Source organism: Panulirus ornatus, chromosome 18 (genome assembly GCF_036320965.1).
Source record: "Panulirus ornatus isolate Po-2019 chromosome 18, ASM3632096v1, whole genome shotgun sequence".
NCBI classification, from domain to species: domain Eukaryota; kingdom Metazoa; phylum Arthropoda; class Malacostraca; order Decapoda; family Palinuridae; genus Panulirus; species Panulirus ornatus.
Genome location: NC_092241.1, coordinates 54,902,917 through 54,930,416, shown reverse-complemented (window position 1 = coordinate 54,930,416; position 27,500 = coordinate 54,902,917). Strand labels below are relative to the sequence as shown.

General features: G+C 47.0%; 1 protein-coding gene across 3 annotated transcripts in view; it reads right to left on the bottom strand.

Moving 5' to 3' along the window:
* LOC139755110 (GTP-binding protein Di-Ras2) overlaps window positions 1–27,500 on the bottom strand; it is a 358,074-nt gene that overhangs the window by 10,716 nt on the left and 319,858 nt on the right. For 2 of the 3 annotated variants that reach the window (XM_071673245.1, XM_071673246.1), the window contains one exon: window positions 16,756–16,845. The exons of the other annotated variant lie outside the window; for it this stretch is intronic. In XM_071673245.1, coding sequence (XP_071529346.1) covers window positions 16,756–16,845 — 90 coding nt within the window. The remainder of the gene's footprint in view (window positions 1–16,755; window positions 16,846–27,500) is intronic. 3 annotated transcript variants of the gene reach the window in all.

Here is a 27,500-nt window from a genome sequence, read left to right as displayed (position 1 = left end):
ATGAGTCCCGACTGTGATGTATGGATGCGTCAGTCATTCTAAAAAGTACGAAGGAGCTTGGATGTGTTAGAAATGAAGTGTTTGAGGATAAATACGTGGTGTGAGGAGGGTTGATCTCGTAAGGAATGACGCCATATGAGAGAGGTGTGGTTGTATGATGGTGTATGTTTGAGAGAGCTGAAGAGGGTGTACTGATATGGCTTGGACACGTGGAGAAAATGAGTGAGGAAAGGTTGACAGAGAGAGTATATGTATCAGAAGTGGAGGGGATAAGGTAAAGTGGGAGATCGAGTTGGAGATGGAAGGATGGAGAGTAAGATGCTTTGAGTGATCAGTGGTTGAATATGCAGGAAGATGCGTGGCGTGCACGGGATAGAGCGAATTGGAGCGACATGGTATACTGGGGGCGACATGCTGTCTGGAAAATATCACATAAAGGTCGGTGGGTTTTGTCTATGAATAAGGGGGATCTGGTTTCGGTGCTATACTCATGGCAACCTCGCAACCCTGAGGAATTAAATCTCATGTTCACATGACTCTCCTCATATAAACATTAGTGTACGAGCATAGTAGTGTGGAGGCGGGCGACAACTAGCTAAGGAAAGCTTAGACCATCTTCGTGTCCCTTACCATGGCCATAAGAGAGACTCCTTCCCCGAGATCTACCAAGGGAGAAGACAGACAGACAGACAGACAGACAGACGGTCAGACTCGTCTCCCGTAAGTTCTTAAGTGCTGCTTCCTCGAGGACTACTTTTCACCGAGAGGCTTACGACAGGAACGGAAGCATCCGCGACACCAGCATACGTGACGTAAACTGATGATTTACGTTGTGGGGATGTAGGGATAAAGCGTACCTGGTAACGTTAGGTAAAGGATACGAAAAAAATATATATATATATATATATATATATATATATATATATATATATATATATATATATATATATATATATATATATATATCTGACGTTTTCTGTAGATGCGTCGTGTCTAAAGTCGAGGAGTTATGTTAATAATCCGATGTTATCTATTCGATTATCTCCATGTTAATGTATGTTTAATTGAAATAGAAAATGTTAAATTTTGTTAAGATATATATATATATATATATATATATATATATATATATATATATATATATATATATATATATATATATATATATATATATATGTTTTTTTTTTTTTTTTTCATACATATTCGCCTTTTCCCGCGTTAGTGAGGTAGCATTAAGAACAGAGGACTGAGCCTCAGAGGGTATATCTTCACTTGGCCCCCTTCTCTGTTACTTCTTTTGGAAAATTAAACGAGAGGGAAGAATTTCCAGCCCCTCGCTCCCTCCCGTTTTAGTCGCCTTCTACGACACGCAGGGAATACGTGGGAAGTATTCTATCTCCCCTATCCCCAGGGATAATATATATATATATATATATATATATATATATATATATATATAAAGATATTCCGCGTGGGAGAAATGACGTGTAAAAATGTTTGAAATGAAATGTAAAAAAAGAAAAAAAAGTTTTATGTTTTGACAGTGTGATTTTCTCGTCCCGTCCATGACGGGTGACTGACTGGCTGCCACCTCCCGCCCACCGCCTCCAACCTGGCTAGGTGAGGTTAGGTAGCGTCCCTCTCCTGTCATACCTTCATGAGAGAGAGAGAGAGAGAGAGAGAGAGAGAGAGAGAGAGAGAGAGAGAGAGAGAGAGAGAGAGAGAACGTGTAGCAGGACGAAAACGGGAAGGGAGAGAGAGAGAGAGAGAGAGAGAGAGAGAGAGAGAGAGAGAGAGAGAGAGAGAGAGAGAGGAATGAGGTTGGAGGGCACGTCAAGCAAGGCGCCAGACAAGACTATCAACTCCTGATTGTGTTAGGTAATGAGACTCCGGCCTCCACCCCACCGCCACCTTGACTGACGTCTCCCACGGTCTCCGCATTACCTCCGGGGGGGGGGGGGGGTTGTGATTACGAGAGAGAGAGAGAGAGAGAGAGAGAGAGAGAGAGAGAGAGAGAGAGAGAGAGAGACCACTCAAGTCTCTCCTGTAAACCTATTCATTCATGCGTTCGTTATCCACCACCTTTAATTCATAAATGGGCTGGACTCATCATTAGCGCTGAGAGAAACCGAAGAGAATATATATATATATATATATATATATATATATATATATATATATATATATATATATATATATATTTCTTTTTTCTTTTAAACTATTCGCCATTTCCCGCGTTAGCGAGGTAGCGTTAAGAACAGAGCACTGGGCCTTTTTTGGAATATCCTCACCTGGCCCCCTTCTCTGTTCCTTCTTTTGGAAAATTGAAAAAAAAAAAAACGAGAGGGGAGGATTTCCAGCCCCACGCTCCCTCCCCTTTTAGTCGCCTTCTACGACACGCAGGGAATACGTGGGAAGTATTCTTAATCCCCTATCCCCAGGGATAATATATATATATATATATATATATATATATATATATATATATGTATATATATATATATATATATATATATATATATATATATATATATATATATATAGCTGAAAAAAGACCTGTATAATACAGCTCACTTAAGACTGGCTACGCCGTGAGGAGGAGGAGAAGGGAGTCGTGGTGAGGCCAACAGTCGCTTTCGACCAGCTCGCCTTCAGCAGCAGCGCCACCACACAGGCGGCACCAGCAGCCTCCGAGGGGCCCCTCATTATAAGAAAAGAAAGAAGTTAAGGAGAAGAAAAATATGAAGAATAAAAATCTCAAGGGGTTTTTATCTTGAGGAGGTGGGGGGGGAAACCCCGTCTTTTGAAACGATACGGGTCGTAGATTGGTGAGATACGATTCAAGACGGACGAAGAATATGGCCTTGTAGTGTAGCGAACCACTTTTTCACTTTACAGTGTTCTTACACGGTCTAACTTACTGAATTTCTGTATATTCAGTGGGGAAATTATAACACGGAACATATGAATGCGTGTTGAAAAGTTAACGATATTTGCGTGCGTGTGTGTAGGAAATGACGTATAGTGCTGCCATAAAAGTGGTTACCGGAGGTACGATAAGTAATGATTAATGTAGTTCTACTTATTTATCATGAACTCCTCTAGTTCTATTAAGTATATGCTCATGTGACGCAGGTAATGAAGTAGTATTGGTACTGTAGGTTATATCAAGGTTACAGTGGAGAGTTGTGGTGATGAATCAGGACGTCAAAGGATGACATGGCACCAGAATCATTTATATAATCTTGGATCGCGCCATTTTCTTTTAGTGCGCGCGCAACTTTCATACAAGTTAACCACACTCCTTTCCTTCCATAGGCTATCGTCCCGTCTAACTTACTAGTTGTCTTGATATTCGTTGTTGTGTTTTTGTAACAACCGCTGACACGTAACCCTTAGCGGTTGTGGTGTTGTAGTTGTAAGGTCTGGTTACCCTTTTTTTTTTTTTATTAGGGTACTACTTCATGAGATGGAATGCTGCTGGTGGACTCGGGTATAACCCAGGCACTTGTACCCGTAGAGACGTGACATCTATGGACGCCCTCCAGGACGCATCCTACACACCCGTGAAGGAAGCAAGGCAAGGACGAGGGTCGAGCGGAGGGTATTATTAGGACCCTCTTTCTCTTTCGAGGGGACTTTCAGGATCGCCATTTTTGGGGACGAGTCATAAATAAGGGCGGAACCCTCAGTGATAGTGTGTGTGTATATATAAGTGTGTATATATAAATTTCAGATATTAAAAGTATTATTCTCGACCCTCCCCTGTGATGGTGTCTCAGTTCATCGTACACTCATTCAAGTAATGAGATATTTGTTAACTTTTCAAAGTGGTGGGAGGAAGAGATGAGAATGGAATTAGTCCATAATAGTTACGACATTACTGCCCTCCACAGCCAGCGTCTGGCCCCTCCCATCATCCTCGCCTTCTCTCAGTGTACAATGGGGTAATCGAAAAAGGGGGTTACCAAAGGTGAGGATCTGCCTGTCGTGTATGGAACTCTTCTGCTAGCAAGACGGGTCACCAGCGCCGTGTTTCACTCACAACAAAACGCTATCTTCAAGTCTTTCTTCAAGCCATCTTGAGTTTAAGTCCGGCCATCTACGATATACCTCGTTCTCTTTTAAAATGACACGTTTTCCACCTCCTCAAAAATTCTTGGATATCTCTCCTCCTCCTGTCCTTTGTTCTCTATTTCCTTAGTTCTTTTCCATGTGTCATTTAAGGCCAGGATGTGGTTGCTTTTCTTTCACCAGTTTCACACGCTGAGAACGCATCTTCCCTGACGAGTGTGATGAATTTCCAAAATGATGAAGACACCTTGTGGTATCTCGGTAAGACGGACTGTTAGGAGTGAATGCGAGACAAATTTCCCTAAGATTTACGGCAGCGTCACATTATAGTGCTTTCCACCGAAATATTAGATCAGTCTGATACTCATTATAGGGCAGGAAATGTTAGCTGTCGATATATTACGAAACTATATGAAGCGCCAGATCAGTGGGAGTTTCTCAGAGTCCTTCGTCCGTGGTGTAATATTGTTTTAAACACAAGTGTTAAGATACTTTTTTGAGTGTGTTTACAATATGATGATCCGAGTATAATTTTCTGCTCGTGTATCAAGACACACGCACACACACACACACACACTGTCATCGCAATGTTCTGTCGTTATGTTACGTCACTATAACGTATCTTCCATCCTCCTCCTCACATACTCGCACGCGAGGAATTGACAAACACTGAGGCTGTGGAGGTCTGGCAAATCTTGCCTCAACTGTAGTTTGCTAGACAGATTCTGCTTGACCTAGGCGGGCACGTCATGATCGGATGATAAGAGATAAGGAAGCTGAGAGGTCTCTGTCTCTCGTAGCTGGAGACGATGATGAGGAGAACAGATAGACCATATCTTTTGTTCCTCATTTCGTATTGTATCAGGGGAAGTCGATGATCCAGGCCCCACCCACCCCACCCCTTGGTCTGGAGCTGGGCGACCTAAGACGTCATCAAAGGCGCTATTACCTCCCATGTTACCGACGGAAGGAGACTAACGTATGGGATCGTGTGTTGCGACTGTGGAATTCTTGTGAGCGGTCTTGATTGGTCCGCGGAGTGTTCATTCTCCGCGCGATTGGCTGGCGTAGCGTCCAATCACCGGTCTTTTGATCCGACGGGTGATGATTGTCACGCAGGGCGTCGTCGAGTAAAGGGAAGAAGAAGAAGAAGAAGAAGAAGAAGAAGAGGAGGAAGAAGAAGAAGAGGAGGAAGAAGAGGAGGAGGAAGAAGAAGAAGAAGAGGAAGAAGAAGAAGAAGAAGAAGAAGAAGAAGAGGAGGAGGAGGAGGAGGAAGAAAGGAGGAGGAGGAAGAAGAAGAAGAAGAAGAAGAAGAAGAGGAGGAGGAGGAGGAAGAAAATGAAGAAGAAGAAGAAGAAGTAGAAGAGGAGGAGGCGGAGGAAGAAAAGGAAGAAGAAGAAGAGGAGGAAGAAGAAGAGGAGGAGGAAGAAGAAGAGGAGGAGGAAGAAGAAGAGGAAGAAGCGTTCAGGGATTCCCAGCCCAACACAGGGAGAGGATAAGAGGAATGGCGGACGCGAGGAGAGAAATATGACGGCGTCGTCCGGTGCTGCCGCTGCCACCACTACCCTTGCCAGAGTTTGCTCAGCTGGGGAACTGAGGACACGAGAGAGAGAGAGAGAGAGAGAGAGAGAGAGAGAGAGAGAGAGAGAGAGAGAGAGAGAGAGAGAGAGAGAGAGTACACGGGAAGTCCCGCCCACTATAGATGGAGATAGGATAGTAAAGCAGAAGGCTCCTCCCCCACCCACCACTATAGATGGAGACAGTACAGCAGAAGGCTCCTCCTCCACCCACCACTATAGATGGAGACAGTACAGCAGAAGGCTCCTCACCACCAACCCACCCACCGCTCCCTCCGGCACATCAACCATCAGGAAAATACCTATGAAGGAACACCATGTGGTAGCGAGGGACTATACTGACGTGGAAATTCTATAGGAAAGGATGAATGGAAAACGCTTTTTAACCTAATTTCAGCCAGCGGGCACTGGAGAATAAGAGTTTTAACCTCTCATCCTTAAAAAAAAGATAGATTTTTTTGTTTCGGTTTTTCATCCCTCTTCGCTGTGTCCCGCGTTAGGAAGGTAGCGCCAGGATCAGGTGTATGCCAAGCGAAGGGTTGTTTCCTCACACCGACAACACGGCTATTGTTGTAGTTTCCGGAAGCACTCGTCAGTAGACAACCTGATGATAATGATAATAATGATAATGATAATAATGATAATAATAATAACAACAACAATAATGATAACAAAAACAATAATGATAATGTGGATAGGGAGCTGCGAATTCAGTGCATTGCGCATGACAGTTAAGAGACTGGATGTCTGTTCCTGCCGCTACCTCGCTAACGCGGGAAACGGCACACTATTATGAAGTGATAATAATAATAATAATGATATTAATAATGATGATAATATAATAATAATAATAATGATAATAATGATGATTATGATAATAATAATAATAATAATAATGATAATGATATGCAGGGAACCGTTCTAAAACCGCCAAAAAAAAAGAAAAATCTTTGGAATTTAAACCAACTTGTCACAGAGTCGGCTGCAGAGGAGTTCAGGACCTGTTTGTTGTTAGTGAGGTATTTCTCCTGGTGGAAGAAATGTGTAGCTTCTTCTGTCAGTATGGTCGATTTTTTTTTTCTTCACAATGGTCTGTGAGCAATGTACAAGATTCTTAAGACTTCCATCATATTACACTTAATACAATAGTGTGTGTCTCCTGTGAGGTGTTTTTTTTTTCTTCACAATGGTCTGTGAGCAATGTACAAGATTCTTAAGACTTCCATCATGTTACACTTAATGGTGTGTGTGTCTCCTGTGAGGTGGATGAATAGATTTTGTGCCGTTCCCTCGGCTTCTTCTTCTTTCTCTTCTTCTTTTTCTTCTTTCTCTTCTTCTTCCTCTTTTTCTTTCTCCTCTTCTTCTTCCTCACCCTAAAATTTCCAGGGGACGGATCCTAACAGCGAATGCAAGAAAACCTAAGGAAACATGAGGCAGTCCTTTCCATTCTTGTAGTTTCCTTCTTTCCAAAGGGGAATAGCAAACGGGATCATCAAAATAATTCGTACCTCGTGTACTGCAGACGAACTTCCGGCACCAATCGTTATCTGATTTTCTGTTTCTCAAGAAACCAATCGAAAATTACCTCGGAAGACACAGGAGCAACTAATCCAAAATTGGTCGACTTATTACTGTCAAAAAAAAAAAAATGTATCAATCACTATCTCGCTAATTTGCGGTCCAGCAAAAAAAGATTATAAAAAAGTTCTGATTTTTTCTCATCTTAGCAACATCGATTTTTGGATTAAAAAAAAAAAAGAAAGATTTTCCATTAATCAGCTGAAAGTGGTCTCCCTCTTTATCCAAAAGTCTTGACAAAATTCTTCATTAGGCCAAGTTTGATATGTAGAGTACGAAAAGTTTCCTTCGGTCGTTAAATGAAAAATGAAGACTTGCTTCACGTTTTCTTTTTTTTTTTTTCGCCAGAACAACAGGGTCCTGGATTTTGCTCCTATAGGCACCAGAGACAAATAAATGAACGCGCGTCTATTTTTTTTTCTCTTTTAAAAAAACAGGATCAATATCGCCACAATTTTCACAGCCATGGTATTCTTCCTTAACCTTCTCTGTATTCGAAGCTCAAGGTACAGCCACAGTACGAGGTTCAAGGTACAGCCACAGTACGAGGCTCAAGGTACAGCCACAGTTCGAGGCTCAAGGTACAGCCACAGTTCAAGGCTCAAGGTACAGCCACAGTACGAGGCTCAAGGTACAGCCACAGTTCAAGGCTCAAGGTACAGCCACAGTTCAAGGCTCAAGGTACAGCCACAGTACGAGGCTCAAGGTACAGCCACAGTTCGAGGCTCAAGGTATAGCCACAGTACGAGGCTCAAGGTACAACCACAGCTCGAGGCTCAAGGTACAGCCACAGTACGAGGCTCAAGGTACAGCCACAGTTCGAGGCTCAAGGTACAACCACAGTACGAGGCTCAAGGTACAGCCACAGTACGAGGGTCAAGGTACAGCCACAGTACGAGGCTCAAGGTACAGCCACAGTTGGAGGCTCAAGGTACAGCCACAGTTCGAGGCTCAAGGTACAGCCACAGTTCGAGGCTCAAGGTACAGCCACAGTTCAAGGCTCAAGGTACAGCCACAGTTCAAGGCTCAAGGTACAGCCACAGTACGAGGCTCAAGGTACAGCCACAGTTCGAGGCTCAAGGTACAGCCACAGTACGAGGCTCAAGGTACAACCACAGCTCGAGGCTCAAGGTACAGCCACAGTACGAGGCTCAAGGTACAGCCACAGTACGAGGCTCAAGGTACAGCCACAGTACGAGGCTCAAGGTACAGCCACAGTTCGAGGCTCAAGGTACAACCACAGTACGAGGCTCAAGGTACAGCCACAGTACGAGGCTCAAGGTACAGCCACAGTACGAGGCTCAAGGTACAACCACAGTTCGAGGCTCAAGGTACAGCCACGGTTCGAGGCTCAAGGTACAACCACAGTTCGAGGCTCAAGGTACAACCACAGTTCGAGGCTCAAGGTACAGCCACAGTCCACAGATTCTTTATCCTTTTCCGGCTGGAAGGAAGTCAAAGCCAAGGTTTAAAGGAAGGCCAGGCGACCGACCCTACGCTAGTCCACTAATTTGGGTCGTTACTCACGAGAACAATGATATTCAGAGCCACACATCCCTCCTCCTCTCTACACACAATTACAACACAACACATGAACACAGTTATGAAATATGAATTGAAAAAAAACATTGGCATTATGTGCTATGTTATCAGGGGTTATATCATTATCATATATATTTTCTTGAAGAACATCACAAAGCAGATCTATCCGCTCGCCTGGCCTTTCCTTGGCCTCGACGTCGTCCTAGCCAAGTTGGGGCCAGGTTGGGGGAGGGTGGTATAGAAACTGTGGACTGTGACCTAACGTATATTCCTACGCCTGTATTCGAATTTTCACTCAACCATCCACCACAGTGCCTTGCTTCCTGGCTACTGAACCCCATTTTTCTCAGTTTTTCTCAGTTTATGTTGAGAGCCACTGCTAACAACACTCTAACCTTTAATATTTCATTAAACTCATGACATAACCATAGATTATAACAGATAAGGCAACAAAAAATAGAAGACTAGATGTGAAGGAGATTTCCAAGCTGCAATTTTGAAATCAGCGTATCGAAATAAATGAAATATACGTCTATATCAAGAATAAAATCTTTGCTAGCTTCCCCTGATCATTTTCACTCCTCCTCTGTAAGTACCGCTCAAATGCCTCTGTTTTCTCTACCACTAGCAACTTCACTTCTTCATTCCACACCCACTACCCTCTAGCAACTTCACTTCTTCATCCCACCACCCACTACCCTATCTAAACCGCCCACCTTTCGCATGCCACATGCCTTTCTCACACATTCCAGCACTGCTTCCCTAAGTACCTCCCATTCCTCACCCACTCCCCTCGCTTAATTTACTCTCACCTTTTGTCATTCTACGCTTAATCTCTCCTGGTATTTCTTCATACAAATCTTTTTTCCGAGCTCACTTACTCTCACCACTATCTTCTCACCGATGTTGTTCTCTCTTTTCCGAAAACCTCTACAAATTTTCACGCTCGCTTCCACAAGATGCTGATTAGATATCCCACCAGCTGCCCCATCTCAGCACATTAACATCCAAAAGTCTCTCTTTTACACGCCTATCAATTAACACATAATCCAATAATGCCCGTTGACCATCTCTCCTACTCGCATGTCCCTCTTTTTAAACCATATATCCTCCATTACCAGTTCCATTTCAGCACACAGCTACATAAGCCGTTCACCATTTCCATTCACAACACAGAATTCCCCATGTCCCCCAGTTACAACCTCAACTGCCTCATTACTCACTTTGCCATTCATATCACCCATCACTAACACCCGGTCTCGTGCATCGAAATTGCTGACACACTCGCTCAGCTGCTCCCAAAACACCTGCCTCTCATGATCCCAAACACACACACACACACACACACACACACACACACACACACACACACGTTCAGACTGATGATAAATCGTGAGAAGAAGAAATGCGGGACTCGACGTATGAAAGCGGGTTACAGAGCAAAATGAGAGGCGCTTTCATCTTATGCGCTTTGGAGAAATGTCTCATCCTTCTTATGGTTTCGAAACAACACGAAAAAAGTTATCCCACACTGGAACTCTGGGATAAAAGAAGATGGGTGGAGGAGGAGGAGGGGAGGGTTGATACCTATTTTATTCCTCAATTCGCAATTTGAATCATCGAGAATAAAAGTTCTTTCCATTCATTCAAAGCCAATACTGCCAAGCAAACCATTAATACGTATCAGTGAGTTGAGAATAGACATTGACTACGACGAAATGGGAGAACTATACTGACATGCGCATAAAATGGAAGTGGTATTACTTCTCCATTACTTATTGTAATATGATGTTGTAGTATTGATAGCCTACGTATCACCCATGACTTACACCGGAGGCAGAAATGTTGGTCCTAAAAGAACGTATCAACAGCATCAGTAGAATTGCATCAAATCTACTGGCGAGAACACCCCAGAGGATGCGAGGAGAGGGGGAGCGTCACGCCACACTAACGGCGTTACGTTACGTTACGTTACGTTGCGTTTCGTTACGTTGCGTTCCGTTACGTTGCGTTACGTTACGTTGCGTTCCGTTACGTTCCGTTACGTTCCGTTGCGTTACGTTACGTTGCGTTACGTTACGTTGCGTTACGTTACGTTGTGTTTCATTACGTTACGTTGTGTTACGTTACGTTGCGTTTCGTTACGTTGCGTTACGTTACGTTATGACGCTAACCTCTCGTGAGACCTGATGAAAATAATAGACGCCACCTCTCCCATGGAGTCGCTTATCCTCGTCAGTTACCCAAGCGTCGAGATGAGGAACCCTGCTAACGTCGGAGCGACGAATGTGTGTGTGTGTGTGTGTGTGTGTGTGTGTGTGTGTGTGTGTGTGTAGCTGGAGAGCGAAAACGAATATGACGAAGACTGATGAAGGGCTGGTATGACCTGGCAGCGTAGTTTTGACTGTCGCGCCATCAAAGCTGTTGCCGAAGATATGCTCAAGTACGTCTTTATCTCGAAGTCTTCTTCTTCTTCTTCTTCGTCGTCGAGGTTACTCGACATCTGGTGGCAGAGGGTGACGTTCCTGACGAAGGAGGTCCTTCTTCCTCCTCATCCTCCACCTCCTCCCAGCTCGAACAGCTCCTTAAAAAGCTTTTCTAAATGAAGGGATTCGTAACCATCTGTAGTCGTCTCTTAGCAAATTCCAAACGAGTCCCACATTGAAGATGAGGTTCCTCAAGGTATTACCCCATCACTGACTGCCTTTGTTCACGTGAGGACGTCTCGAGAATCCACAACCCCTGCAGAAAGCTGGAGAATTGGGTAAAGACTTAACAAGGGCGTGTGGCTCCAGCAATTAGAAAACGGGAATCCTCATACTGGTCAATTATAATAATCGCTCCCTTCCTCCTCGTGTTCCTTCAGAAATCTTGGTTCTCCAAATATTGCAAAAGAATCTTCACCAGGAAAGGTCACTTCTCATGGAGGTAACTTTATCATAAGGATCATTATTAACTCGAACGATTCACTTTTATTGCCCTGATCATTAAGAATCATCATAGTAAGATATTATACTGTAAGATGGAGAATTGAGGTCTTCTCCAACACACACACACACACACACACACACACGCACGCAATGTTCATAAATTTCAAAACGCGTAATAGAATGAAAAAAAAAAAGATAAATGAATTATTATAACCAGAGCCATAAACCATTTTGATGTATATCGCTTCATGAGGTCATGGAAATTACTCCAATTATTGAGAGAGAGAGAGAGAGAGAGAGAGAGAGAGAGAGAGAGAGAGAGAGAGAGAGAGAGAGAGAGAGAGAGAGAGAGAGAAACACAACCTGCCCTTTGAAAATGCACCACAGTCCATACTTCGTGGTTGGGGAGGAGCCTTCTGCTGCACTATCCCCCCCCTCTCCATCTATAACATCCTAGTCCCGTGGATTAAAATAGGGTGATAAGACTAATGTTCTCCTGGAGATAACGTCCTTATAGGCCATCACGTCATCTGCCCATGCCATGTAGAATCCCATATAAACCAACCACTCTCACGTATAGGCGCCGACCCGGCAGATGGCTGGCTTTCCATAGGTCGGAGTGGTGAAACCTGGAGGATTATAACTGAACAGTTCTTCCAACATCACACACATCAAGCATTAAAGATGCTGATGGTCTGCGACATAGTAGTGCAAGGGTCTTTGAGGAGAGGTGATACCCAGGGAGGAGATCATACGGCAGCTCTAGACACGAGAGAAAGGCGCATGTTTTAGAGAGAGGAGCTGCTGGCCAGAAAGGAGTATTATGGTTACTCTAGAAATGAGAGAAACGGGTAAGTCTAGAGGAGAGAGAGGCCATGATCAGAGAAGATCAAGCGACTGCTCTAGGAACGAGGAAATGGGGAAGTTTTAAAGACGAGGGATGATGGCTGCAGAGGATTAAACTTCGGCTCTAGAAAGGAGGGAGTGAAAGAGAAAGGGTCAGCCTTAGTTACGAGATGGAAAAGGCAGATATAGATAAGTGGGAAGGAGGGAAATGACAACTCTCTATAGAGCAAAGAGGGAGGAGAAGGTTGCAGCTCTACAGTGGTCTAAGGAACATGACAGGGAGAAGGGAGCAGGGAGCGCTGGAAAGCAGGGAGAGAGGTGAAGGGAAAGCTCTATAGAAGTGAAAGAGATGTTGAGAGAACAGCTCTGCTTTGAGAGGAGGGGAATCACAGAGCCCTTCAAGAGAGAGAGAGAGAGAGAGAGAGAGAGAGAGAGAGAGAGAGAGAGAGAGAAAGAGAGAGAGAGAGAGAGAGAGAGAGAGAGAGAGAGAGAGAGAGAGAGAGGAGGGAAAGATGAAACAGCAGTAGTTCAAAAGGGGAGAGAGAGAGAGAGAGACACGAAGGTGGAAGGGGATCCCATGAAGGTGGGAGTAAGGTCAAAGGAGCAGCTGTAAAGACCATCAAGGTACAGATAAAGGCACGGCTGGGACGACCTTAAGCACTGGGACGGTTGGGGAGCACCACCAGGGAGTGAGTGAGAGGGTGTGGAGATAAGAGAGGAGATCTCTGAGGGGGAGATACCCAGGAGAGATAACCTGGGAGAGGGGTGGCCTTTGATGGATTATATCGTGGAGTGGAAATGATGCGCGTGTGTGTGTGTGTGTGTGTGTATGTGTGACCAGCAGTGGAGCACAGGAGGTGAACTATGGGATAAAAAGTCTTCAGGGGGAATATTGAAGGTAGATGACACACACACACACACTGTGGTAAAGGCTCACAAAGACACTGTCATCTATCAGAGACTCCCAGCCTTATTCCTCCTGGCCGTATCATCCCTGAGACTCAGTACACGAATGCCAAGTTGGTAGACGGTCAAGCAGCGTCAAGGATCCCCTTTCAGAGTGCCAGAAGTCCGTCAAACCTCCCTCGCCTTAATACCACCATTACCCATCCAGTGTTAAGAGGCCATCCAGCTGGTGTTGTTTGAGGTTCAAAACCTCCCTACAACTCAGGAGGTGCGAGGCCCTATGCTCCAGGGCGGCCTAACGGTGGTGGTGAGGGACCTAAGCACTGGGGCTAGGCCAGGGGGTAGGGCTTGTTATCCCACCCGGCCCTCACGAGAGTCAGGTTCCCCTCTGTCGGCTTCCAGTCTGATAAAAGCTTAAATAAGAAAGGCTTCATATTGGTGTAGGTTAATCCTTTGCTTGTACCCTGAAGGCCGCAGGCAAAGTGAGAGTGTACACTGTGGTCTGCGAGAGATCTTGAACACATATAGTGTACACTGTGGTCTGCGAGAGATCTTGAACACATGATCAAGGTGTTCAATGGCATTTGGGCTGGTGGTTGTGGCAACTTGACATTGACGGCTTTCATAACTGCTACTCCCTCAGGCAGGTGCTTGGACGAGGGCTCAAACAACCGAGCAGATCACACTCTTTGTTCACTGTGGTCGATGACGATTTGGCTAAGCTACCTTGCAAGCGTTTAAGAAATGCGAGAATAAGTAGACTTGAGGAAACTAACAGTCATTCTTAGTCGTCGTCTTAAACTGGTGTTGTATAACGAAAGGAAAGATCCTCCCATCCGTATGTAGGTAACCTTAAACGCGGGTCAGCAAGACTTTCCCTTACCTGCATTTCTTGATGTGTGTGTGTGTGTCTGTCCCCTCCACGCTACCACAGGAAATTGTGGTGTCTGAACCCTTCCTTTCATACGTCCGTCAAGGGGGAGAGAGAGAGAGAGAGAGAGAGAGAGAGAGAGAGAGAGAGAGAGAGAGAGAGAGAGAGAGAGAGAGAGAGAGCTTGATGTATCCAACGGGTACATCCCTCCTCCACCGCCGGCCCTCGTCCTATCTCCTGTGTTGAAGGGCACTTGAATAACATCTCCGTGCCGACCCGCACCCCAGGAGGGTGATCCTGCGTATATTGGTGTAATTCTCTCGTCTCGGGTAATACTTTCAGCAAATTCAGTGCCAAGTATCAGCCTACATTCCTTTCTCGCTCGTTTCTACGAACGGATACAGGCGGGCAGCCAGGGTACATTAATGCAGGCAAAGTTATATTAGAATATTCTTTCGCACACTATATTTGCCCCCTCCGTCTGATCGCACACTACACACATACACACTATATTTGCCCCTCCATCTGATCGCACACCACACGCACACACACCATATTTGCCCCTCCGTCTGATTGCACACTACACACATATACACACTATATTTGCCCCTCCGTCTGATGTCTCTATACCCACCCAGTGTGGGGTTGAGGCGAGATGATGGGTGTGGGGGGTTGAGGCTCGTCCGTCGATAGCAACCCCTTGTTAGCGATGCGGAAGAAAAGTGGACGAGATCCGTTTTGTTTTCCAAGCCTCCGATCGTGGACAAAAGCCCTTATCGATGACATTAAATATAGACTAGATCGAAGAAAAATAATTATACAAGAAAACAAAGATAAGAGAGAGAAAAAAAGAGGGTCAAAGAGTTTTGCACGATGTGGAAAATTCTGCCTTGGGTACAGATGGTGGGGTGGGGGGGTCGGGTGCACTTCGTAACCTAGAGGACACGAGAGACATTGTGGACAGAGCGAGCCAGAGCTTAGCGGTGTAAGGGAAGACGTCAAAATCGTAACGGACCTCACCTTTGAGCTACTGCCTCCAACCGGCCACACACACACACACACACACACACACAGGTTCATCACTGCCATAGCCTCTCTGCATACTTACTTGGTTTTACGGAGGGAGAAACTTTGCTCCTTTTAGCCTCCGGATGTGCGCGAACTGATGTACACGAAGTTATATAGAACAGCAGAACACCTGCGAATGAACACGAGGTCTAGGAGGAAGAGGGGGGGGGGAGGAATGGGGTGTGTCTGTCTGTCTGTGTGAGGGACATGTTCATCCATCTGCTTTGCGAGGTTGGAAATGGGAATGGGAGGGAACGCCCCATTTCTGCAACAGGTACTGCCTAAAAGGTAACATTTGTGGGAATAGGCGAGACACAAGAGACAATGACGAGCCTGTAAAAGGGGGGAAAAGAAAATGGGGTTAGGATACATGACCCATTAAATGACCCCGAGTGGGGGGAGAGAGGAAGAAGACCCCCCCCTTTCCTTGCGCACCACCTGGCTATGGAGCAACGCCTGTCATGGGGCGGTGGTAGACGAGCCATCTGGCACACCACCTGGCTATCGGGGGACAACGCTTTACATGCGGTGTTGGACGAGCCACCTGGCACACCACCTGGCGATAGGGGGACAACGCTTTACATGCGGTGTTGGACGAGCCACCTGGCACACCACCTGGCTATAAGGGGACAACGCTTTACATGCGGTGTTGGACGAACCACCTGGCACACCGTCTGGCGATAGGGGGATAACGCTTTACATGCGGTATTGGACGAGCCATCTGGCACACCATCTGGATATGGGGGATGGTAACGCCTCACATGCGGTGTTGGACGAGCCACCTGGCACACCACCTGGCTATAGGGGAATAACGCCTCGCATGCGGTGTTGGACGAGCCACCTGGCACACCACCTGGCTATGAGGAGGGGAGGGAGGGGGGGGCTAACGCTTCACATGCGGTGGTAGACGAGCCACCTGGCACACCACCTGGCTATAGGGGAATAACGCCTCGCATGCGGTGTTGGACGAGCCACCTAGCACACCACCTGGCTATAGGGGAATAACGCCTCGCATGCGGTGTTGGACGAGCCACCTGACGCACCACCTGGCTTGAGGTGGGGGAGGGAGGGAGGGAGGGAGATGATTGATTCCTATGGAGGTTGACCTGGCGTACTTGGCTAGGGGGAAGAAGAGATGGAGGGAGGGAGGGAGAGTGATGGTGGTTGGTGGAGGAGGAGGGAGGAGAGGAAGCGAAGCTCCTTAATGGACTTTACACCTGGTATATCTGACTATACGGGGGGGGGGGGGGAAGCTTCACATGCTGAGGACGATATACCTGGCATACTCAGCCGCTGGGGGGGGGGGGGCGAAGCCGTCCATACGGGGAATGTATATATGTATATATATATACACCTGACATACCTGACTATGGGGGAACGCCCCATTTGGGGGGGCGAGGTACCTGGCGCACCTTGCTATGGGGGAACGCTCTTCGTGAGATGGGCGATTGACCTGACGTAGGGGGGAAGAAATAAACTTCAATATTTTATCTTTAAGAAGAAGAACACTGTGGCAGACATGGCCTTCATACACTACGGTCAAGTAATACTAACTACTTAACTACTACTACTGGCTGGGTCCAGGATTCCTATAGTTTACTTATAAAGTGCTACTGGGTCCTGGAGTCCTACACTTTACTTATAAACTACAGACCTGTTTCCTACCCCACCCTCCCATCATACTGTTGTAGTGACTATACACGCTTACCAGTGTGACTATACATTCACCAGTGTGACTATACATTCACCAGTGTGACTATACACTCACTAGTTTGACTATACATACACAAGTGTGACTATACACTCAAAAGTGTGACTATACACACACCATTGTGACTATACATTCGCCAGTGTGACTATACACACACACCGGTGTGACTATACACTCACCAGTGTGACTATACACACACCAGTGTGACTATACATTCGCCAGTGTGACTATACACACACACCAGTGTGACTATACATTCGCCAGTGTGACTATACACACACACCAGTGTGACTATACACTCACCAGTGTGACTGTACAACATTATTGTGCATTTCTTTATCTCCTCTCCGTGTTAACTGGTGATTTCTCCTTCCTTCATTACCTTGGTAGTAAATCATTTCTGTTTCGTCTGTTTTCCCCCCTTCTCCTTGTCCTTTGTGTCTTTGATCGTCTATAAAATCCTATCTTTTGATCTCTTCATTCTTCTTTGGCGTCCCTCCTACATTGTTCTTCCTCCTCCTTCGCCCTTTCTTTCTCTCTCCTTCCCTCCTCCCTTCACCCTTCTTCCTCCCTTCCCTTCATCGTCCGTGAAGGCGTCCTTGAGGAGCCTTGCCGCCACCCAACGCTTGCGTGACCGGCCGGGGACGCCACGTCAACGGAGCCGTCCCGCAGATGTCCGCCGGTGATGGCCAGCGACCTGGCGTGTCACACACACACACACACACACACACACACACACACACACACACACACACATGTGGACTGTGGGAGTGGGACGCTGAGAGACGTGGGGTTCGGTTAGATAGATAGATAGATAGATAGATAGATAGAGAGAGAGAGAGAGAGAGAGAGACTGGATAGGACGTGAACTAAACACATAACATACGACCTGTTAGCCTGTTAGGAGTGTTGGAACTGCTTGAGGAACGTAATGACACTCCACCATCAATTGGAACTGATTATATCATCTTGAATGAACACATGTTGTCTTCACTCCTGCAGAAATGACTTACCGAACCCTTCCTTATTTAGGTATGTCTGAATTCCTCTTTTCCATTTTCCTTCAAAATCATTCTAATTATCATTGTAATATTTTGTTGTACATTGATTTTTCACAGGGGTTGGATTTTCTAAGTCTCTACATTCAAAACGCCTCTCAATTTCCATAACTATTTCTCGCCAATTTCCAGTATTTCCAGTGTTCTTGGTGTGGACGACATTTCTATCTCCAGATCTACCGTGGCCCCAACACCCCAGACTCGCCTCCATGACTTGCCTTTAAGGACATGGAATTCCTCTTGGGAGTATATACACTCTTCCCCTCCTGGGGGTATATACACTCTTCCCTCCTGGGAGTATGTACATTCTTCCACTTTGGGGGTATATACACTCTTCCCTCTTGGGGGTATATACATTCTTCTCATCCTCAGGGTATATACATTCTTTCCTTCCTGGGGGTATATACACTCTTCCCTCTTGGGGGTATATACATTCTTCTCATCCTCAGGGTATATACATTCTTCCCTTCCTGGGGGTATATACACTCTTCTCTTCGGGGTATATACACTCTTCCCTCCTGGAGATATATACACTCTTCCCCTCCTGGGGACATATACCCTCTTCCCCTTCTGGGGTTATATACTCTTCCCTGGGGATAAACATTCTTCCTCCTAGTGGTACATAAACTCTTCCCCTCCTGGGGGTATATACACACTTCCCCTCCTGGGGGTATATACACTTCCCCACCTGGTGATATACACCCTTCACCTCCACTCACTCGCATGTCTGGTTTCGCTCTCAATCACTTCGACGCAATCTTTTCCTCTTGACATCGAAGTCCACAAAATATTCGACAAGGTTTTGACACAAGGTTTCCATGACTTCCCAGGAGCTCTCTGCTTTGCTTTTCTATCCACCGTCCACTTTGCGAGAGCCTTACTTATCCTTCAGCAGATGGCCTCGTCGTAGACCATCAGGTCTTCTGTTACTCGGTCTGTCCCATGTAGTCTGACTCCTTTATATGGCCTCTTTATCTTTCTCATCTCGTAAAGTTCCTCTTTTTTCCTAAATCATCACAGTAATGGCCTCATCAAATTCCTTCAAATGTATCAATTGTAATTCTTTTTTTTCCTCCTTGAATTATGCCCCTTTACTTTTACCACATTGATCCGTGAGTTTGTGATATCCTCCACCATCACAAAGAACCTCGAAAGGACACCCAAATGCTCTGTTGTTCTTTGAATTCCTCAGTATGCCTTGATAACACTGCGGGAGTTCCCCAGGGATGTGTCTGTCCCCTATCCTCTTTTCGTCCATAGGATAATAATCTCCCTGTGTCCACAGACTGATATAGAAGATCATGAATCTTAAATCTCTCTCTCTCTCTCTCTCTCTCTCTCTCTCTCTCTCTCTCTCTCTCTCTCTCTCTCTCTCTCTTCTCGTAAGACCTTCACCCAGCTCATGGGTTAATGATTAACTCACCACTGAAACCTTAATGTAGGCTGCTGTGAATCAAACACATAAATCCCAAATCACATTAGTACGAACTATATGTATCTTTGTAGTCTCTCGGCAGCGTCGACAGCCAAGGCACGAGAGAGAAATCAAGTCCTAAAAGCAAGTAAGGATGCGACGTGTATAGCATCGGAGTCTCCCCTCTCTTGACCTGCTAAGTTTAGCCCCGTTTTCTTGTATATTTTCAGGGCGAATGTTCGTCTCGTAAGCAATAGTCAGAGAAGAGGGGCTTGGCTCAGCTTGCATGAGGTACACCCGCACATACAGATATATATCTACACGCCATTACACTGACTAATTCATATACATATGTCTTGTTCAGACAGGACACGAAAGTGTGAATGAACTACTCATTTGTTAGCCGTTTTCTATGTATCTTTCATGAAAGCATTGGACAAAAGCACGAGCAGATATAACTGTTAGATCTGTTGTCGGGTATGATATGACTGTCTGTTCTCCTGGCGCTACCTCGCTGAAACAGGAGGTGGCGATGCTGTTTCCCATGGGGCGGGGTAGCGCCGGGAATGGATGAAGGCAAGCAATTATGAATATGTACATGTATGTGTCTGTGTATGTTGATATGTTGATATGTATATGTATGTATATATGCGTGTTTGGGCGTTTATGTATAAATAAGTGTGTATATGAGTGGATGGGCCATTCTTTATGTTTCCTGGCGCTACCTCATTGACGCAGGACAGCCATTAAGGAAAAAAAAAATATATATAAATATATTTCACCGAGTGCCGTGTTATGCACGAACATCCTCGAAGAGAATGAGAATCGATGAGTCCAAGTACACAGCTGTTTTCAGTCACTTATGGAATTTCTTTTTTTATCCCTTCACATCTGATATGACATGTTTTCAGATGAGCATCGCACGCAATGGAGGAATCCTATAAGAAAACGGATTAAGACTGGAATACAAGTGGCATTCTTTCTTTGGATATATATATAGTCAGAGACCATCATACATCTCACTGCTGTTGGCTATATATAGCCTAGCGGTTAGCATTCCCGCCTCTTGCACAAGGGTCCCGGGTTCGATCCTGGCTATTGGAGGTTTGTATGTTCTATGGAGGTGCGCGTTTCAATGCACTATGTTTATATATATATATATATATATATATATATATATATATATATATATATATATATATACATATATATATATCATATACAAACCTCCAACAGCCAGGATCGAACCCGGGACCCCTGTGCAAGAGGCGGGAATGCTATAACCGCTTGGCTATATATAGCCAACAGCAGTGAGATGTATGATGGTCTCTGACTATATATATATACAAACACTGTATAGTTTTTTGTTCTTTTTTTCTTTCTGAGCATTTTTTCTTAACCACTGGAGGGGAAAATAACCGCGTGACGTCTACAGGCTCCTGGGGGAGAAAGGGTGGTGGAGGGAGGAGGAGGGAGACACGCTCCCGCTCCAGTCATGACACACAAGACGCGCCGGCGAACCCACTCCATCTTGCTGATTACTACCCGCCGTGACCCGCCTCAGGAAACGACCTGACCTCTGCGTGGTGTGTGTGTGTGTGTGTGTGTGTGTGTTATGGCTGACCCTTGGCTGTTTACCTCCGCTGAAATTTTCCCTGCTGGGGTGGAGGTGTGTGTTCCCCCTAGATATACCCAGGGCCTCGCGTCATGACTCGATGAGGAAGACCTGATGATTGTATTGGGGATTAAATTGGCGTCTATAGTGAGGCTGAATGATGCTTCCATCAAGCGCTGGTCGACCCCGGGAGGGATTGCAAGGTGTAGTGAGGCAGCGAGAAGCCCGGGGGTAAGGTAGGGGTCTACGGAGAGCAATGCTTGAGGTTGGGAGAGTGATCAGTAGATTAACGTCCATATAGCCCCCACCGACCTGAGGTTTGGACACACGTAAAAGCACCAGAATCCTGGTGTGTGTGTGTGTGTGTGTGTGTGTGTGTGTGTGTGTGTGTGTTGTGTGTGTGTGTGTGTCTTTTAAGCTCCGTGTGGCCGAAGCAGCCAGGCGCCCTGCCCAGGGTACGAATCCGACCGATGTTGTGTATACATTCACCACTCCTTTGAAATGCTCACTCCATCTCCTCCTCCTCACTTCATCACCACCCGTGGCCGCTTCCTCATTTCCCCCTTTCACTATTGTTCCCATTTGCTCTCTCAATTTTCTCACACTGTCAACCTTCTTCCAAAAAATTTTATCTTCCTTGAAGTTTGCTGATATGCACTCACCCCAACCCTTATTTGCCCTCTTTTTCATCCCCTGCACCTTCTTCTTGATCTCCTGCCACTTTCTGTCTTAAAAGTTCTAATCACTCGCACTCCTTCCTCGTAAGTATCGCTCATACATCTCTCTTTCACTAGCACCTTTACTTTATCATCCCACCACTCGTTACCCTTTCTTATCTGCCCACCTCCCACCTTCCGCATGCCACACACTTCTCTCGCACACGCCAGCACGGCTTCCCTAAATACCTCCCATTCCTCGCCCTTGCTTCGTTTAATCTCGCCAATTCCCATTCTACACTCAGTCATTCCCGGCATTTCTTCATACTAGTCTCTTTCCCAATATGTGTGTGTGTGTGTACATATATTTTCATATGTATATGGATATGTATAAGGACATGTATATATGTCCTGTCATTCATTTAACAAGAGAATACAACGCTGTCGAGTGAACTGAGGTGAAATCTGTCACGAAAGAGACGAAAAATTAAGACCGAACGCATCATGATCTCTCTCTCGCATGGGGGCGGGGTCAGCGCATCGTGTACCGCATGGGGGCAGGGCCAGCGCATCGTGTACCGCATGGGGGCGGGGTCAGCGCATCGTGTACCGCATGGGGGCGGGGCCAGCGCATCGTGTACCGCATGAGGGCGGGGTCAGCGCATCGTGTACTGCATGGGGGCGGGGTCAGCGCATTGTGTACCGCATGGGGGCGGGGTCAGCGCATCGTGTACCGCATGGGGGCGGGGCCAGCGCATCGTGTACCGCATGGGGGCGAGGTCAGCGCATCGTGTACTGCATGGGGACGGGGTCAGCGCATCGTGTACCGCATGGGGGCGGGGTCAGCGCATCGTGTACCGCATGGGGGCGGGGTCAGCGCATCGTGCACCACATGGGGGCGGGGTCAGCGCATTGTGTACTGCATGGGGGCGGGGTCAGCGCATCGTGTACTGCATGGGGGCGGGGCCAGCGCATCGTGCACCGCATGCCATGCGAATCATGAGCCTCCCATTTCACACACCCACTGATGGATGAGGCCAATCGCCCACTCGAAAAATAACCTTTAATAATTTCGTAAACGCAACCTCGTATAGATCAGTTAACGAGCAAAAATTAGGGGAAGGGGGAGGGGGGAGGGGGGGGGGGGTTGAGTTATACAGTTGAAAATTCTATTCAGGTGAAGGCGGAAGTCTGGGTGGGGGTGGGGGGGGGCGGTTGCCCTGTAGAGCTGAGAGAGCAGACATGTTTTTCTTTTTTGACGGTAATATTGCCGTCATTTCAAAGGTAATATTGCCGTGCCTCACCTTTGCTGCTACGGGTGTGTGTGTGTGTGTGCGTGTGTGCAAGCGTGCGTGCGTGCGCGCGTGCGTGCGTGCGTGCGTGCGTGTGTGTGTGTGTGTGTGTGTGTGTGTGTGTAATATGGAGGCGGTAACATGAGTCGTATTGACCACACGTTGTGAAGACCCGAGAGCTTCGTTGGAAACATCGCATTACTAGCTAATCCTAGAAGCTATCATAGGACAACAGGTTCTGTATAGACATGTAGTTAGATGTAGTATAGATCTATCTCCAAGTGAGGGGAGGAGGAGGAGGAGTATTGCCCCCAAGTGAGGGGAGGAGGAGGAGGAGTAGTATTGCCCCCAAGTGAGGGGAGGAGGAGGAGTAGTATTGCCCCCAAGTGAGGGGAGGAGGAGGAGGAGTATTGCCCCAAGTGAGGGGAGGAGGAGGAGTATTGCCCCCAAGTGAGGGGAGGAGGAGGAGTATTGCCCCCAAGTGAGGGGAGGAGGAGGAGGAGTATTGCCCCCAAGTGAGGGGAGGAGGAGGAGGAGTATTGCCCCCAAGTGAGGGGAGGAGGAGGAGGAGTATTGCCCCCAAGTGAGGGGAGGAGGAGGAGTATTGCCCCCAAGTGAGGGGAGGAGGAGTATTGCCCCCAAGTGAGGGGAGGAGGAGTATTGCCCCCAAGTGAGGGGAGGAGGAGTATTGCCCCCAAGTGAGGGGAGGAGGAGGAGTATTGCCCCCAAGTGAGGGGAGGAGGAGGAGGAGTATTGCCCCCAAGTGAGGGGAGGAGGAGGAGGAGTATTGCCCCCAAGTGAGGGGAGGAGGAGGAGGAGTATTGCCCCCAAGTGAGGGGAGGAGGAGGAGGAGTATTGCCCCCAAGTGAGGGGAGGAGGAGGAGTACTGCCCCAAGTGAGGGGAGGAGGAGGAGGAGTATTGCCCCCAAGTGAGGGGAGGAGGAGGAGGAGTATTGCCCCCAAGTGAGGGGAGGAGGAGTATTGCCCCCAAGTGAGGGGAGGAGGAGGAGGAGTATTGCCCCCAAGTGAGGGGAGGAGGAGGAGTATTGCCCCCAAGTGAGGGGAGGAGGAGGAGTATTGCCCCAAGTGAGGGGAGGAGGAGGAGTATTGCCCCCACTGAGGGGAGGAGGAGTATTGCCCCCAAGTGAGGGGAAGAGGAGGAGGAGTATTGCCCCCAAGTGAGGGGAGGAGGAGTATTGCCCCCAAGTGAGGGGAGGAGTATTGCCCCCAAGTGAGGGGAGGAGGAGGAGTATTGCCCCCAAGTGAGGGGAGGAGGAGGAGGAGTATTGCCCCCAAGTGAGGGGAGGAGGAGGAGGAGTATTGCCCCCAAGTGAGGGGAGGAGGAGTATTGCCCCCAAGTGAGGGGAGGAGGAGGAGTATTGCCCCCAAGTGAGGGGAGGAGGAGTATTGCCCCCAAGTGAGGGGAGGAGGAGGAGTATTGCCCCCAAGTGAGGGGAGGAGGAGTATTGCCCCCAAGTGAGGGGAGGAGGAGGAGTATTGCCCCCAAGTGAGGGGGAGGAGGAGGAGTATTGCCCCCAAGTGAGGGGAGGAGGAGGAGTATTGCCCCCAAGTGAGGGGAGGAGGAGGAGTATTGCCCCCGTGTCTCCCGCGTGTCGTACAGGGCGACTGTGAAGGACGCTGGCGTTGAGGGCTGGCATTCTTAACTCCCCCTTCCTGTATTAGTACTTTCCACAATGAGAAGGAACAGAGGAAGGGGCCAAGTGAAGATGCTTTCCTCCAAGGCGCCTTGATCTGTTCCCGACGCTACCAGGCTCGCGCGGGAAATGAGCGTCATGGTTACCAGTGGGTTACCACCTGCGTCACGGTTACCAGTGGATCACCACCTGCGTCACGGTTACCAGTGGGTCACCACCTGCGTCACGGTTACCAGTGGATCACCACCTGCGTCACGCTTATCAGTGGGTCACCACCTGCGTCACGGTTACCAGTGGATCACCACCTGCGTCACGGTTACCAGTGAGTTACCACCTGCGTCACGGTTACCAGTGGGTCACCACCTGCGTCACGGTTACCAGTGGGTCACCACCTGCGTCACGGTTACCAGTGGGTCACCACCTGCGTCACGGTTACCAGTGGGTCACCACCTGCGTCACACACAGTCATCAGGTTGGGGTCGCCAACTTACTTAAACTACGTCTGGCTGTCATAAGTGAGGCGTCGCCAGCTGGGGCTTGTCAGCTGGTTCCCGAGAGAAAGCCACAGGCAATTAATGAGTCGTCACACTCGACCACCTCCAAAACCACCACCTCCAAGGTACGACGAGAGACTCCAACCCCCCCCCCCCCCCCCCCTCCAACCACCTGCAAGGTACCCAGTTCCATCTCGTCTTAATTACTACGAAATTCAGAGCATCATTAAAGGCGTAACCAAATGATTATTTATTTAATTATATATTTTTTTTTCTCTTTTCGTTTTGGTGCCAAACCCTTTTAAGTCACACATCTCGGATTCAGGGTAAGATGCGATGCAACCAGAGGAAGAAACCAGACGATCTCTCTCTCTCTCTCTCTCTCTCTCTCTCTCTCTCTCTCTCTCTCTCTCTCTCTCTCTCAAGACCAGACCATCTCGCTTGGACCCTGGGTCTGTGTGATCTGTGTATCTATATAACTCTATGTAACCCTCTGACTGTCTGTCTCTCTGTCTGTCTGTCTCTCTCTCTCTCTCTCTCTCTCTCTCTCTCTCTCTCTCTCTCTCTCTCTCTCTCTCTCTCTCTCTCTCTCCCCTTAGCCAGGTGGTACCCATTTTATCGACCAACCCTTAGGGGTGGATGAACTGCTGGGTTGACTGTGGACCGACTGAGCCGCAACTAGGATTCGAACCTATGCCGTGCTCGACTCTGGGCGGCTGGCCCGTGAATGATGCGTCATGGTCAGCAACGCTAACCGCGATGCCCGAGGACGGTGATAAGCGAGATGATAAGGACTGATATCGCTTTGGCAGTTCTCTTACTCCGGAGGATATATATATATATATATATATATATATATATATATATATATATATATATATATATATATATATATATATAAAAGGGGAGGGAGCGGGTGGCTGGAAATCCTCCCCTTTCTTATTTTTTTTTTTGATTTTCCAAAAGAAGGAACAGAGAAGGGGGTCAGGTGAGGATATTCCCTCTAAGGCCCAGTTCTCTGTTCTTAACGCTACCTCGCTAACGCGGGAAATGGCAAATAGTATGAAAAAAAAAAAATATATATATATACATATATATATATATATATTCCTATGAGTCCACGGGGAAAATGAAACACGATAAGTTCCCAAGTGCACTTTTGTGTAATAATCACATCATCAGGGGAGACACAAGAGAGAAATATAAGTCAGTTGATATACATCGAAGAGACGAAGCTAGGACGCCATTTGGTAAACATGTGATTGCCCCCGTGGACTCATAGGAATACCTTGATGACGCGCAAAACTGCGATCCTTTCCAACATACATATATATTCTCCTGAGGAAGACAACCATCCAAAGGTTGAGGATTGAATCCAGATTAGCAGCTGGTGTCTTATAACTACCCTTACCTACCTGCCAGTCAGAGTGGGCAGCCTTCACACTTCACATTACCTGGCCACGAAGCTCTCCTACCACTGAACTATTCGAGTGTGTGGCATACAGACTCTACACAATGTACGTACACACTCTCTATAGTGTACGTACAGACTCTACGCAGTGTACATACAGACTCTACACAGTGTACGTACAGACTCTACACAATATACGTACAGACTCTCTACAGTGTACGTACAGACTCTACGCAGTGTACATACAGACTCTACACAATGTACGTACAGACTCTCTGCAGTGTACGTACAGACTCTCTACAGTGTACATACAGACTCTACGCAGTGTACATACAGACTCTACACAGCGTACGTACATACTCTCTGCCGTATACATACAGTCTTCCTCATAACTAAATCCTTTATTATTTTTCCACAGCGAATTTTTAACGAAGTTACGAAGCCTTTGTATGGCAAGACGAACCAACGAAGCGCGGAACTGGAAATCACGCTTCTGTAATCTACATAATGCAAGGCTTTATCTTTGTGTTTCCGGTGTCTGAATCTCCTTCACACACATTGTTCTCTGTCCATCAAAACAAACACTTTTGAATATGTTTCCCCCCCTCCCCCCCAAAAAAAAGAGAGAAAGAAGAAAGAACACGAAACCAAAGTGGATGTGTTCGTTCGCGTCTTGCTGTTTTATTCTAATGTGTTTCACATGTTGGGTCACACTAGTGTGGACAGATGGCTGGGCACCGACATGACGCAGACTTGAAGACCTCCATTTCCCCCATGTCGCCAGTAGCGTCAATGGTGGACA